Source organism: Equus asinus, chromosome 7, assembly GCF_041296235.1.
Source record: "Equus asinus isolate D_3611 breed Donkey chromosome 7, EquAss-T2T_v2, whole genome shotgun sequence".
Taxonomy (NCBI): domain Eukaryota; kingdom Metazoa; phylum Chordata; class Mammalia; order Perissodactyla; family Equidae; genus Equus; species Equus asinus.
The window spans coordinates 48,454,441-48,466,811 of NC_091796.1; the positions used below are offsets into that span (position 1 = coordinate 48,454,441).

The 12,371-nt window shown below is 40.7% G+C and overlaps 1 protein-coding gene across 3 annotated transcripts in view; it reads right to left on the minus strand.

Annotated features, from left to right (window-relative positions):
* Nucleotides 1-8,943: 8,943 nt before the first annotated feature.
* LAMA3 (laminin subunit alpha 3) overlaps nucleotides 8,944-12,371 on the minus strand; it is a 255,342-nt gene continuing 251,914 nt past the window's right edge. For all 3 annotated transcript variants that reach the window (XM_044774483.2, XM_070513304.1, XM_044774484.2), the window contains 3 exons: nucleotides 11,729-11,822; nucleotides 10,148-10,267; nucleotides 8,944-9,372 (listed from right to left, as the gene is read on the minus strand). In XM_044774483.2, the coding sequence (XP_044630418.2) occupies nucleotides 9,227-9,372; nucleotides 10,148-10,267; nucleotides 11,729-11,822 (360 nt within the window). In that variant the 3' untranslated portion in view covers nucleotides 8,944-9,226. The remainder of the gene's footprint in view (nucleotides 9,373-10,147; nucleotides 10,268-11,728; nucleotides 11,823-12,371) is intronic.

Here is a 12,371-nt window from a genome sequence, read left to right on the forward strand (position 1 = left end):
TACATAGAGCAAAGCAAGGCCATATGAACACCCTTGTGGTGAAATTGCGATCCACAGCTTTCTTAATGAATTAGGAGAAATGCCTTGGAGGAACGCATATTTTGAAATTTTGGTATCTGTTGCCAAATTGCCACTTTCTTCCCTCAAAAGGATACCAATATGCAATCCTATCACTTATTTTGTATTTATTTTATTATTTAAACAACCTTTGTCAATACTATTGCCAAAAATAATACATTTCATATTTTACATTTATTTTATTACTAATTAGATTGAGGATAGTTATCGCATCTTTGGGACAATTTGTATTTCTTCTTTTATAAATTATTCTCCCCTTTGGCCATTTTCTTATTGAGGTGTGTATGTATGTATGTATGTATGTGTATATATATATTTACTTTTATTTTTTTATTTTTTATTTTCTGTGAGGAAGATTAGCCCTGAATTAACATCTGTGCCAATCTTCCTCTATTTTGTCTGTGGAATGCTGCCACAGTATGTCTTGACAAGGGGTGCATAGGTCCGTGCCTGGGATTTGAAGCGATGAACTCCGGGCCAGCAAAGTAGAGTGTGCAAACCTAACCACTAATGGGCCTACATGTATGTTTTTATTAATCTGCAAGAGCTCTTAATTTGTAGGAATATTAAAGCTTTTTCTGTTATATGTTACAAATGTTTTCTCAGTGTTCTATTTTAATTAAATTCATTGCATTTCTTCCCATACAGAAATTTAAAGTATTATGTAATCACATCTATTGACAATTTCCTTGTAATTTCTTTGCTGGGTACCATGTTTAGAAAACTACTCCTCAAGCTAAGATTATGTAAATAATTCTCCTAACATGTTCTTTCACCACTTTCATGGTTTTATTTATTTCACTTGAATCTTTAATCCATCTGGAATTTATTTTGGCAAAAGATGTAAAGTAAGGATCTATCTTTATCTAATTTCGCCAGTGGGTGGCCAGTTACCCAACTTCAAGGGGACCTATTATTACCTCAGATCAAAAATGATAAAATGTGATCATTTCAGTCAGCACCCTCCCAGATCAAAAAGCAAAAGAGGAACTTGAGCTGGAAAAGCAAGGAAAACGGAGGCTAGTTCCAAAAAATGGAAGTCGAAGTTTCTGGAAGTGAGCCATTGCTTGTTCCCAGAGGTCTTCTGACTCTTCTTCCACTCAGTATGGCTTGAAAGAGACTGACTGCCTTCACTTGACTGGGTACCGGGTAGTGAAAATGCAGGAATTAAGAACCTTGATTTCCAGTACTTATGTTGACAGGAGCTGCAGGATGCTATCTTAGAATTTGGATAACAATTCCTCTTCTCTTTGCCTCTCATGGATTAAATGAGAAAATATGTTACCTTTATTTCTAAGCTGTAAAGTGCTATTCAAATAAAAGATGTCATTAATACTAAAGACCATTTTTATTCAGAAGATATTCTCCATAGGTAAGAAAGTGAAATTCAGTCACAAGCTGATTATTAATGAATCAGTCAAAACGCATCCTCACGGATCAGAGAATTTCTTGATATTGGTTGACAAAATGGGCATATAAATAGCGTTCATTGTTTTTGTGAAAAACGAGAACTAGTTATATCATAAATATAGTATTGTCAAAACCTAGGACAAGATCTCTCTCTAGTCTTTGGAGGGTGTCTAAGTTTGGTCCCTTGAAGCAGACCCTGAGCAAGAATTTGAGTACAGCTAGTTTACTTGGGAGCCGAAGGAAACACCTGTAATGTGGGAGGGGCGGGCGGGCGGGAGACACAGGAGAGAAGGCAGCTATGAACTGAGTGTTCCTGAGCCAGCTCCCGCTGTAGGCGGCTGGAGCGTGATCCTGCTGGAGAAACTCGGGGAACCAGCATAGAAGTCATGCTTCCAAGGGACATAGGAACTGGACACCAAGTCCTAAGAGTCATGGGTAAGGGATGCACCTGGGGTGTTAATGCCCTGCATAGTTGGCTGACCTGCTGCACAAGTGGACACAGCTAACTTCAGCAAAGAAAGGCCTCAAAGAAACGCCAATGCTGGCGTTGGAAAGTCAGGGCAGCATGCCCTGAAGTGGTGAGAGTGAAGGGATATGAGCTGGCAATTGGCATCATCGACCACAGAGGTTTCTTCTTCATTTGAAATGCATCTTACTTGTGTACACAGCAACACTATACAATATGGGGAAATGTACTTCCTCCATTGTTTCCTTAGAGTGGCAAACCAGGAAACGTGACAAATGCAGTCACAAGTAGAATAGGAATCTTCCTCACTAGGTCTCTGGCTTTCATGCTTTTGTACATTTGAATTCCTTTCCTAGAAATAATGAGAGCATGAGGAAGTATCCAACTTCTGATACTTCTGCTTCACGTTTTACAGTGTTGTTAGTAACAATGGTATTCTCATAACGTTTTTACACCTATCGTCTCAGTTAACTCTCCGAGAAGGCTTGTGAAGTAAGGGACATATTTTCCACCCCACAAATTTCTGGAATATTTTAAACCACATGACAGAAAGCTTGCTTGCTTGAAACTCATCTGAATTATAGGCCCAAGGGAGCAAGGAATGACTCAGATTCTAGTGACTTCCAAGAGAAAAGATTTTTTCTGAAGGTGGGGGATGGCTTTCCTGAGGGGCTTTCCTCTTATCGTGGGGAAGTGGGAAGAGAATGGATTATGGATAAGAGTGGAGCAGGAGACAAGCTCCACTGGGATCTGGGCTTGTCAGGAGCTGTCACAGCAGCAGCCAGACTTTTTGGCCCAGGAAGTGACCCGGAAGTCCCACGAGGCACTTTGGTCCCTGACAGAGGCCTCTCCTTCACCAAGGACATTGCAAAAACATAATATTAAGGATGGTATTCTCTGTTGACAACACTGCAGTTGAATGCTAGTTATGTTCAGTCATTTATTTTCCATAATATAGACTTTATTTCTGAGGAAGCATATTTTCTGTAGGAATAGTAAATACCGATGGAGATTTGCCTTTTGAATGGACAGCATGTCAAACTACATGACCAGATACCCAGCCTCATTATAACTGTTCAGGAATGCATGCTCCCCGAGTACAAGATAATCAAAGGTACTGATAAATTAGCAAAAGCCTTTTGAACAAGGGTCGGTTTAATCAGTAGGTGTGCTGTGCTGTCTGTGTGCATTCGTGAGACTGAGGTGCTGCCGGAAGTCCTGGGCCTTTACCCTCTGAAATTCCCAATTCTCCTTTTATCAAAGATTCAGTGTAGGGTAAAATAAACCACACATTCAAAATTTATGGGGCAATGGAAAAGTACACTTTACATTCTGGGGTCACAGAAGTCTTTATGAACAAGGGAGAAAAAACTCATTTCCAGTAAATAGTATTCATCATCTCAGGACCCTGCCCTCCCCCTTGTGAGAATAATTGTTCCTCCCCCTGGGGATGGTTAACAGGGATATTCCAATTTTGTCTCTGCTTTCTGTTCTCAGGCATGCAGACATTGTGCTGGAATTTCTAGGCTGAGGAATTAAGTTATATTGTTTGGCAAATTAAATAAACAAACAAACGAATAAATAAATTTGTTTTGAATTATATATAGAAAACCCTAGAGACTCTACCAAAAAACTTAGAACTAATAAACAAATTCAGTAAAGTTTCAGGATACAAAATCAATACAAAAATTAGTTGCATTTCTATACACTGATAACCAACTATCAGAAAGAGAAATTAAGAAAACAATCCCATTTATAATAACATCAAAAGAATGAAATAACTAGGAATAAATTTAACCAAGGGGGTGAGAGACCTGTACACTGAAAACTATAAGATACTAATGAAAGAAATTGAAGAAGATACAAATAAATGGAAAGATATTTCATGCTCATGGTTTGGAAGGATTAATATTTCTAAAATGTTCATATTACCCAAAGCAATCTACAGATTCAATGCAATCCTTATCAAAATTCCAATGACATTTTTCACAGAAATAGAACAAACAATCCTAAAATTTCTATGAAAGCACAACAGACTCCAAACAGCTAAAGCAACCTTGAGAAAGGAGAAAAAAGCTGGAGCCATCACACTCCCTGATTTCAAACTATATTACAAAGCTATAGTAATCAAAACAGTATGGTTTTGGCATAAAAATAGACACATAGATCAATGAAACAGAATAGACAGCCCAGAAATAAACCCACGGGCATATGGTCAATTAATTTACAAGAAAAGAATATAGAACATTGTATATTTTGTATAGTTACAAGAAAGGGGAAAGTGCAGTCTTCAATAAATGGTGTTGGAAAAACTGGACAGATACACACAAAAGAATGAAACTGGATCACTATCTTACACTGTTCACAAAAATTAACTCAAAATGGATTAAAGACTTGCATGTAAGACTGGAAACCTTAAAACTTCTAGAAGAAGACATAGGCAGTGAGCTCCTTGAAATTGGTCTTGATGATTATTTTTTGAATCTGACACCAAAGGCAAAAGTAACAAAAGCAAAAATAAACAAGTGGGACTACATCAAACTAAAAAACTTCTGCACAGCAAAGGAAACTATCAACAAAATGAAAAGGCAACCTATGGAATAGGAGAAAAATATTTGCAGATCTTGTATCTGATAAGGGGTCAATATCAAAATATGTAAAGAACTTATACAACTCAATGGCAAAAACCCCAAAAAGTCCGATTAAAAAATGGGCAGAAGATCTGAATAGACTTTTTCCAAAGATCTGAATAGACTTTTTCCAAAGTCATACAGATGGCCAATAGGTACATGGAAAATGCTCAACATCACTATTTACTTGGAAGATGCAAATCAAAACCATAATGAGCTTTCACCTCACACCTGTTACAATGGCTATTATCAAAAAGACAAGAAATAGTAAGTATTGACAAGAATGTGAAGAAAAGGGAACTCTTGTGCACTGTTGGTGGGAATGTAAATGGGTGCAGCCACTATGGAAAACAGTATGGAATTTTCTCAAAAAATTAAAAATAGAACTACCTTATGATCCAGGATTTCTACCTCTGGGTATTTATCCAAAGAAAACAAAAACACTAACTTGAAAAGATTTATGCATCTGCATGTTCACTGCAGCATGATTTACAATAGTCAAGATATGGAAACAACCTAAGTGTCCATCAACGGATGAATGGATAAAGAAGATGTGATATATGTGTATATGTATACATACACACAATGGAATATTATTCGGCCATAAAAAAGAAGGCAACCTTGCCATTTACAAGAACATGGATGAATCTTGGAGGCATTATGCTCAGTGAAATAGTCAGACAGAGAAAGACAAATACCATGTGTTCTCACTTATATGTGGAACCTAAAAAACAAACAAAACCAAGCTCATAGATAGAGAGAACAGACTGGTGGTTGCCAGAGGTGACAGGAGTTGGGAGGAATGAGGGTGAAGAGGGTCAAAAAGTACAAACTTCCAGTTATAAAATAAATATGTCACAGGGATGAAATTCACAGCATGGTGATTATAGTTAGTAATACTGTATCGCATATGTAAAAGTTGCTAAGGGTAAAAAAAGTTTTCATCACAAGAAAAAAATTTTTTGTAACTATGTGTGGTGACAGATGTTAACTAGACCTATGGTGGTGATCATTTCACAATGTATACACATATCAAATCATTATGTTGTACACCTGAAACTAATATAATATGTCAATTTTATCTAAAAAAAAATAAGAACTGGGAAACATGACACAGCTGTCACCTACCACTACCACTATTACCACTATCACTCATGGTAGCAAAAAAGAATTCTGCTTTGGACTTCTCTGTTTGAGGGCAGGGTGGTGGGAGGGATGAGGACTTGAGCTTTTACACATTTAAATCCTGGAAATTTTGCCTGAGAAAATCTTGATGAAAGTTTCAATTGTAAAGAAAGCAAACGTACAAGGTGGAGGACAAGGAGCCACTGGCTGGATGAATGGCTGAGGCTCGGTGGCTGCTCAGAGAGCACAGCACATGATTCAAACCCTTGGAGGAGTGGCTTCTCCTTTCTGGAAGCATGTCCTAGGCTTGGCATTGGTTGGGGGCTCTCTGAGAGTGACACGTTCTGCACACCTGGCTGTGTCTGTGGCTCAGCACCGGTTCTTAGCGATGAATAAAACTGCTTGCTCTCTTAAGGTGTTTTGCAGAGTTGCCCATCAGAGCCCACGCGCTGACCATGCGTTTCCAGGTGGTGTGACTTCGGCTCGGAGGAGCCGGGAGCACTGGCGGATCTCTATGAACTGGCTTGTTCCAACAACTGCTCCTTGTCTTGAAGACCATTGGCAGATCTTGGTGAGTTTACTTTTAGTAGCATCAGGGACTAAGGCCAGTTAAAAAAGACTCTGAATGTAAGTAGATACAACCTTTTGGGAAATAATTAGGCAATAGCTAACAACAACCATAAAAAACATTCATATCCTTTGTAGAAGTAGTTTTACTTCTAAGAATTTATCATAAGAAAATAAATGTTTACATTTCAGGACATATTCATTCTAGAGTTGCTTATAATTGCAAAAAATTGAAACAGCCCAGTTGTCTAATAATTGGAGGTTGGTTAAATATATTATGGTAAATTCATCTGATAGAATGTTCTAGTCAAAGACCTGGGAAACACTCACCATGTAGTTTTTAAAACCATATAAAAAACAATATATACAGCATAATTGTGACTTCACAAGGAAATATTATGTGCATCAAAAAAGACAACACATATATTACTAAATACAAACAGGCTTCTAAGTGATGGGATTATGGGTAATTTTTATGCTTTTCTGTATACCCCAATTTTTCTATAGTGAACATATATACCATTTGTAGTCAATAAAATAATGCTGTTTAAAAACGGCTCCACTCATATGCTGGCTTTAAGTCATCATTCCTAGGAAAGAATCTGGCCTTTCTGGGGCTAGCGCTGACATACCCAAAGTTGGAAGTGGTAAAAAGAGCACCGGGGAACTGGAAGAGAGAGGAGGGAACGTGGTTGGAAGGTAGAAGCCAGGGTCTGGGGGTTTTGCAGTGCAGCTCTGTGGGGAGAGTAGGAGCAAAAAGGAGCTGAATCAAAGTTCTCTGTGGGGAAGTGAGGCCACTTCTTGCCTGGGAGGAAGGGAATGTCAGCATGTTCTGCCAGGAGCTGCTCTGCTCCGACATGGGGTTATTGTGAGTGTGGCAAAAACTCAACAACCCTGTGTACTGAGGAATGACGTCAAGAGGTGCCCTGTGAGGTGCTATAGGAAGCAGCCCCTGAAGGCACAGGATTGCTTCAGTTTCTTCAGGTGCCCCTGCAGTGACTGTTGTCCAGGGAGATAGGCTTTTGGTCTTCTCACAATCTAGGCCCCACTCCCCTGGACCAAAATGGAACCACCTGTGGACCTGTTGCGACCTGGTTGGTCAACCACCAGTGATCCTGATGTCCCTACTTAGCCTGTTACCCCAAGGCCAGCCCAATTTGTGAGAGGTTACGTGCCAGGAAGAAGGTAACAGTGATAATATTTGTATGGCACTTTACAGTTTACAAATAATTTCTGTGATGGTTCGGTTGAGGAGCTGTCAACATTCCTTTCAGACAACACACATTTACAATCTGAGAATAGCCATGCTGGGGGCTTTCTGTTTCCTCAACTGTAATTCCACCTGTGACACTCTCCGCTGCTTTCTGGTGGCTGGGATTATCTTCAGAAAAGACAGATGGATGCCTGTCTTCCAGCTGCTACAAAATGGAGGGAAAATCACTGGGATTAGCGAAGAATTGACTGCCCCTTTATAACGAATCTAGGAAGTGCTAACAAATAATTAGTATTAATGAATAACCTCATAGATTCAGTTAGGTTAACACTAGGAACCCGGAAGAGAGAATCGCCAGTTTAGTGAAGACTTGCCAAAGACAGGTACAATGGATGCTTTTCAGACAGACTCAGTCCCTGGGTGGTAATCACCTGGTAGAGTTCTCATTTGAAAATCAGTGTTTTTGGAAACTACATGAGTTAGGGCTATGCAGTTCAACTTCTGAGCCAGCACAGCATCCCTAAAGCCTAGCAGCCAGCCTCTGTTGAATACCCCCTGTGATGGGGACCTTGCTGCCTCTCTAGGAGAACATTCCATGTTTGCGTAGATATGGTTTTTAGAAAGTATGTCCACAGGACTGCAGTGTGAGGGTCATAAAAGAGCTTTGAGTTGAAGGGAATATGGCTCAGTTTTAGAGGTGGAGGGCATATAGCTATAAGGATGCTGTATGGGATAACTAGATCCAATTTTAGAATGATTTATTATTTTTCTGATAAATGCTATGTGGAAGATACAGAGATGCTTGCATGGTCTTGTTAGGGAGAGTGGTGCTGGGTAATAATATTGGTCTGGTACGTCGTTCATTATTTCGTGGATAAAACTAGAAGCAAGTCCTCCTCCTCTTCATTGACTTCTGTTAGCCTGCCAAACAAAGCTTTAATTACAGGACGTATATGCACCTCAGCTGCCCTATTAGATGGGATTTGCCCTCAAGGAACTGACAATCATAATCTAGACTTGGTTGGTAGCAGACTCAGGAAGGCTACGTGGGAAGCCCAGTGGAATTACAGGTTCATTAATTTGGTTTGTTAGTTATTGACTATTTTATGAATATTATGTGTGTCTCCAATTGGACTGCATATTCCCTCAGGGCAGGAATTGTTTCTTATACTTGACTGTAGTTTCAACACTAAGCGCACACGGTACATCACCAGTATGTGCTCAATAATTATTTGTAGAAACCGTGTTGTAGGTAGCACACTGAAGAGGTGCTGAAGAATTAATACAATAACAATGACCATAAAACTATTGGTTTTATGCTAATAAAACAACATAATTTAAAGAGTGCACTGCATTTATTCAACCCCATAAATTATAGCCCCTTAACATATGTAAAATTTTTGTATTTTTAAAGTGCTTTAAAAGATATTTATTTTTTAGCAAGTGAAAAATAGTGTTCTTTAAAAGACATTTAATTTTTAGTGAAAAACAATATTACTAAAAGCATATTACAATTTGTTCATCGTCTTCAAGAAATGGGATTTTTGTATAAAATATGTGTGTAGCACTGAATGCCAAAAGGATGGGTATATGTGGTTGGAATTCAAAATTAGATTTGCCGTTAAACCCATCTGGATGGTGTCTTAAGTCAAGAGTGATCTTGAGTGGGGAGAGGGAGGTGTGTTGGGTAATCGGTGCTTTCAAAGGTCAATTTCCTCGCTGTGTAATAGGTTTGAGTTAGTGGTCAGGACAGCCATTCAGACTGACAGTCCCCTGGACTTCCACGGCTTCAGTGACAGGGACAGGAATGTGGTTGACTTGAACATTCTTTACACAGCCGAAAAATGATTTCCATACAGGGAGCTTCAGGGTCTGCAAATTGGCTGAAAGAGAAAAGGAGAGGCATTCACTGGAATGATTCGTACTGTCAAATGAGTGCACCCTGTGTTTTAACAGTCTTATCAGAGCTAAAGGGACCTAGGGTCTCAGCCCGCCCAGTCACCTCCTCCCTTCAAGCAGGCACCCAACACACCACCTGCTGTGATAAATCAGCAGCAAAGCTACTCTTCAAGTTCTTCAAAGAAGGAGATTCCAGGGCCCAAATCAATAGACAATAACTCTGAACTCTAGTGCTTTATATGGGTCGCAGAAGACCTATAACGTTAACAAGCAAGGGACATAAAGGGACATAAGGAGAGACATAAAACAAGGAAGAATGACAAGGCTCTTTCCAGGCACAATTCCAGTCTTGAACTTGACTCCATCTCAGCCTGCCTGTTCTGGCCTCACAAAGCTTAATATCTCCTCAGTAAAATTAAACGCTTGCAGGGGAGAGACCAGCTTCTCAGCCCTTTCCTGATTCTTTACTGGTATCAGGCTGTGAGGATAACGCAGACTCTTAAGGGAAACCTATCAATTATAGGCTTGGGACAAGAGGAAGCGGCAGTCACGTGGCCTGGGCTGCTCTGAAATGTGCCCTTTGCTGGCAAGTGAGTTTCCCCACGCGCTGGAGCAAAGGGCCTCCCTATCTGCACCATCCAGCCAATGGCTGCCCTGCTCATAACCCATGGGCTGGGGCGTCACATCTGTTGAGTTAAGATGGGAATGTTAACAGTTCACATGGGGCAACATGGGTGTAGAAGTCAGGGCAAGAGTTACCTGGGACACCTCCAATGTGCAGTGGCTCCCGAGCGCTAGCAGGTGGGAAGGGGAGCTGTCCAGCTGTGTAGCTATTTTCTGTGTCCAGTTCCAGGTGAAGGATGTGTTTTTTTATGGTGACTGGAAAGAAAGGAAGCTGGTCAGGCCTATTACCCGAGGAGAGCCCTGCCCACTGTATAATGTCTATACTAGTGTGTCACCACTGGCTTTGTTTAAACTCATTCTAATTGGACCCGCGGGAGCGCTGTTGGCAGGAATGTGGTCAACCTAGACATAAATTCGCCCAACTTCTGAACACCAAGTGGTGTTCAGGGGCTCCCACACACGTTACAGAACTTAATCCCTAAAATCAACTTGTGAGGAAGATATTATCTCTTCCATTTCCCACGTAAGAGACTGACTCTCTATCACTGAGAAGCTTGACAAGATGGCTTGGCGGTGAGGTTCAGTGAGTTGGGATTCGAGCTCTGGTCCCCTGCCTCCAGCAGCCATGCTTATTTCATGTGATCTCAGCTGCTTTCCAAGAAGACACTACTGAGAACTGACTCCAAAGACAGTTGCTTTTGACCCTTGAAACAAAATTTCTCTCATGTTAACAATCTTAGCTAATTGCAATGTAGTAAGCTCTCAAATCAGTCAAGAAAAGGCCACTTTTTACAAAAAGTATTTTAGCCAATACAGGTTAATATATCACCAAATTAATGTCCATATGTTACTCATACAATGGCAGATTCAATTTGAGAGACTATGCCTGTTTTTCACCAAGTGGTTTGTCTAAGTTATTTGCATTAATATTAATGGTTGTTGAAAAAAAACAACCCAACAATGAACCTTTACCTCACAATAGTAAGAGTAAACACTTACTGAACTCTTACTACATATCAGACACTGCTAACCAAGCACTTCATATGGATTATCCCATTTAATTTTCACAACACTGGGAGGTGTATACTACAGTCAGGTGCCACTTCATGACAGGGAATTGTTCTGAGAAATGCATTGTTAGTCGATGTCACTATTGTGCAAACATGATAGACTGTACTTATACAAACCTAGATGATGTAGCTTACTACACACCTAGGCTATATGGTACTAATCTTATGGGACCACCTTCATATATGCAGTTGACCAAAATGTTGTTATAGGGTGCATAATTGTATTTTTATCTCCATTATGCAGATGAGGAAACTGAAGATAAAGAACAACCAAGTAGCTTGCCCACGGTCACACAGGTAGGGGCTAGAACTGAGATTTCAAAAAGACCTCTGTTCTTTTTGACTTCAGAGCCAAAATCGAAATCACAATGTTTTACTACCTTGAAAATAAACACAGCTTATCAGTTGGCTGGCCTCCAAACAAAAACCGTCTCAGTATGTTATGGAGAACTGGAGGCAGCAGCCATGAATTACGTAAATACACTTGGGGCTGGGAATGGACACATTCTCACCATGTTAAGCTGGTGGGCTGACCCTGGTCAGACTCTAATAGATCGATGGACTGAGGCTGCATTTGGGATATTCAAGTCCAGATAAAAAGGGAGACCATTTCAGTGTGTGAAAAATAGGCTACTGGATGTCATACCTGCCACTCTGTGCCACTGTCCGTCACACAGAGAACGCTTTGGTGTGACCGATGTCAAGATCCCACCTGCCTCACTGTCCACGGAGGCCGTGACCTGGAAAACACATGCATTTTCCTATTTCCTTCAGAAAGGCAGGTGCAGCCAACTTCTCTGGCCAACCTCCCCTCCCAACACTTTCCACCCCGACAGCCCAGAAGCACTTTAGATATAGGTCACCGTTCCAGCACCAGGTGATCACAGGGGCCCAAGGATTTGCAAGAATCTCTCTGCTGCATCCCTTCCAGGCAAGCAGGCTACAAACCCAGGGCCCTGCCTGAGGTTGCTGCCAGTGGCAATGAGCCCTTCCCTCCCAATCTGAGCTCTGCCTCTGTCAGGCCCCACTGAAAGGTGACCATTAGCATCGAGGAGCCTTTTTAGCTGTTAATATGTGACAGTAGCTCTGTTCAGAGGGACATGTGAAATTTGGAGGGCAAAAATACTGGCTGAGGCATTCATGAATTCCATGAATGCATGACTTATAGAGGGATTCTTGTCCAAGGAACTCAACAAGCCAACTGATGGCGCTGGTCCTGGGCACATGTCAGGAGGTAGGCACTCAATGTGCTATAGCGTAGAATCTCGCATTCCCACTCTCTGGGCCAG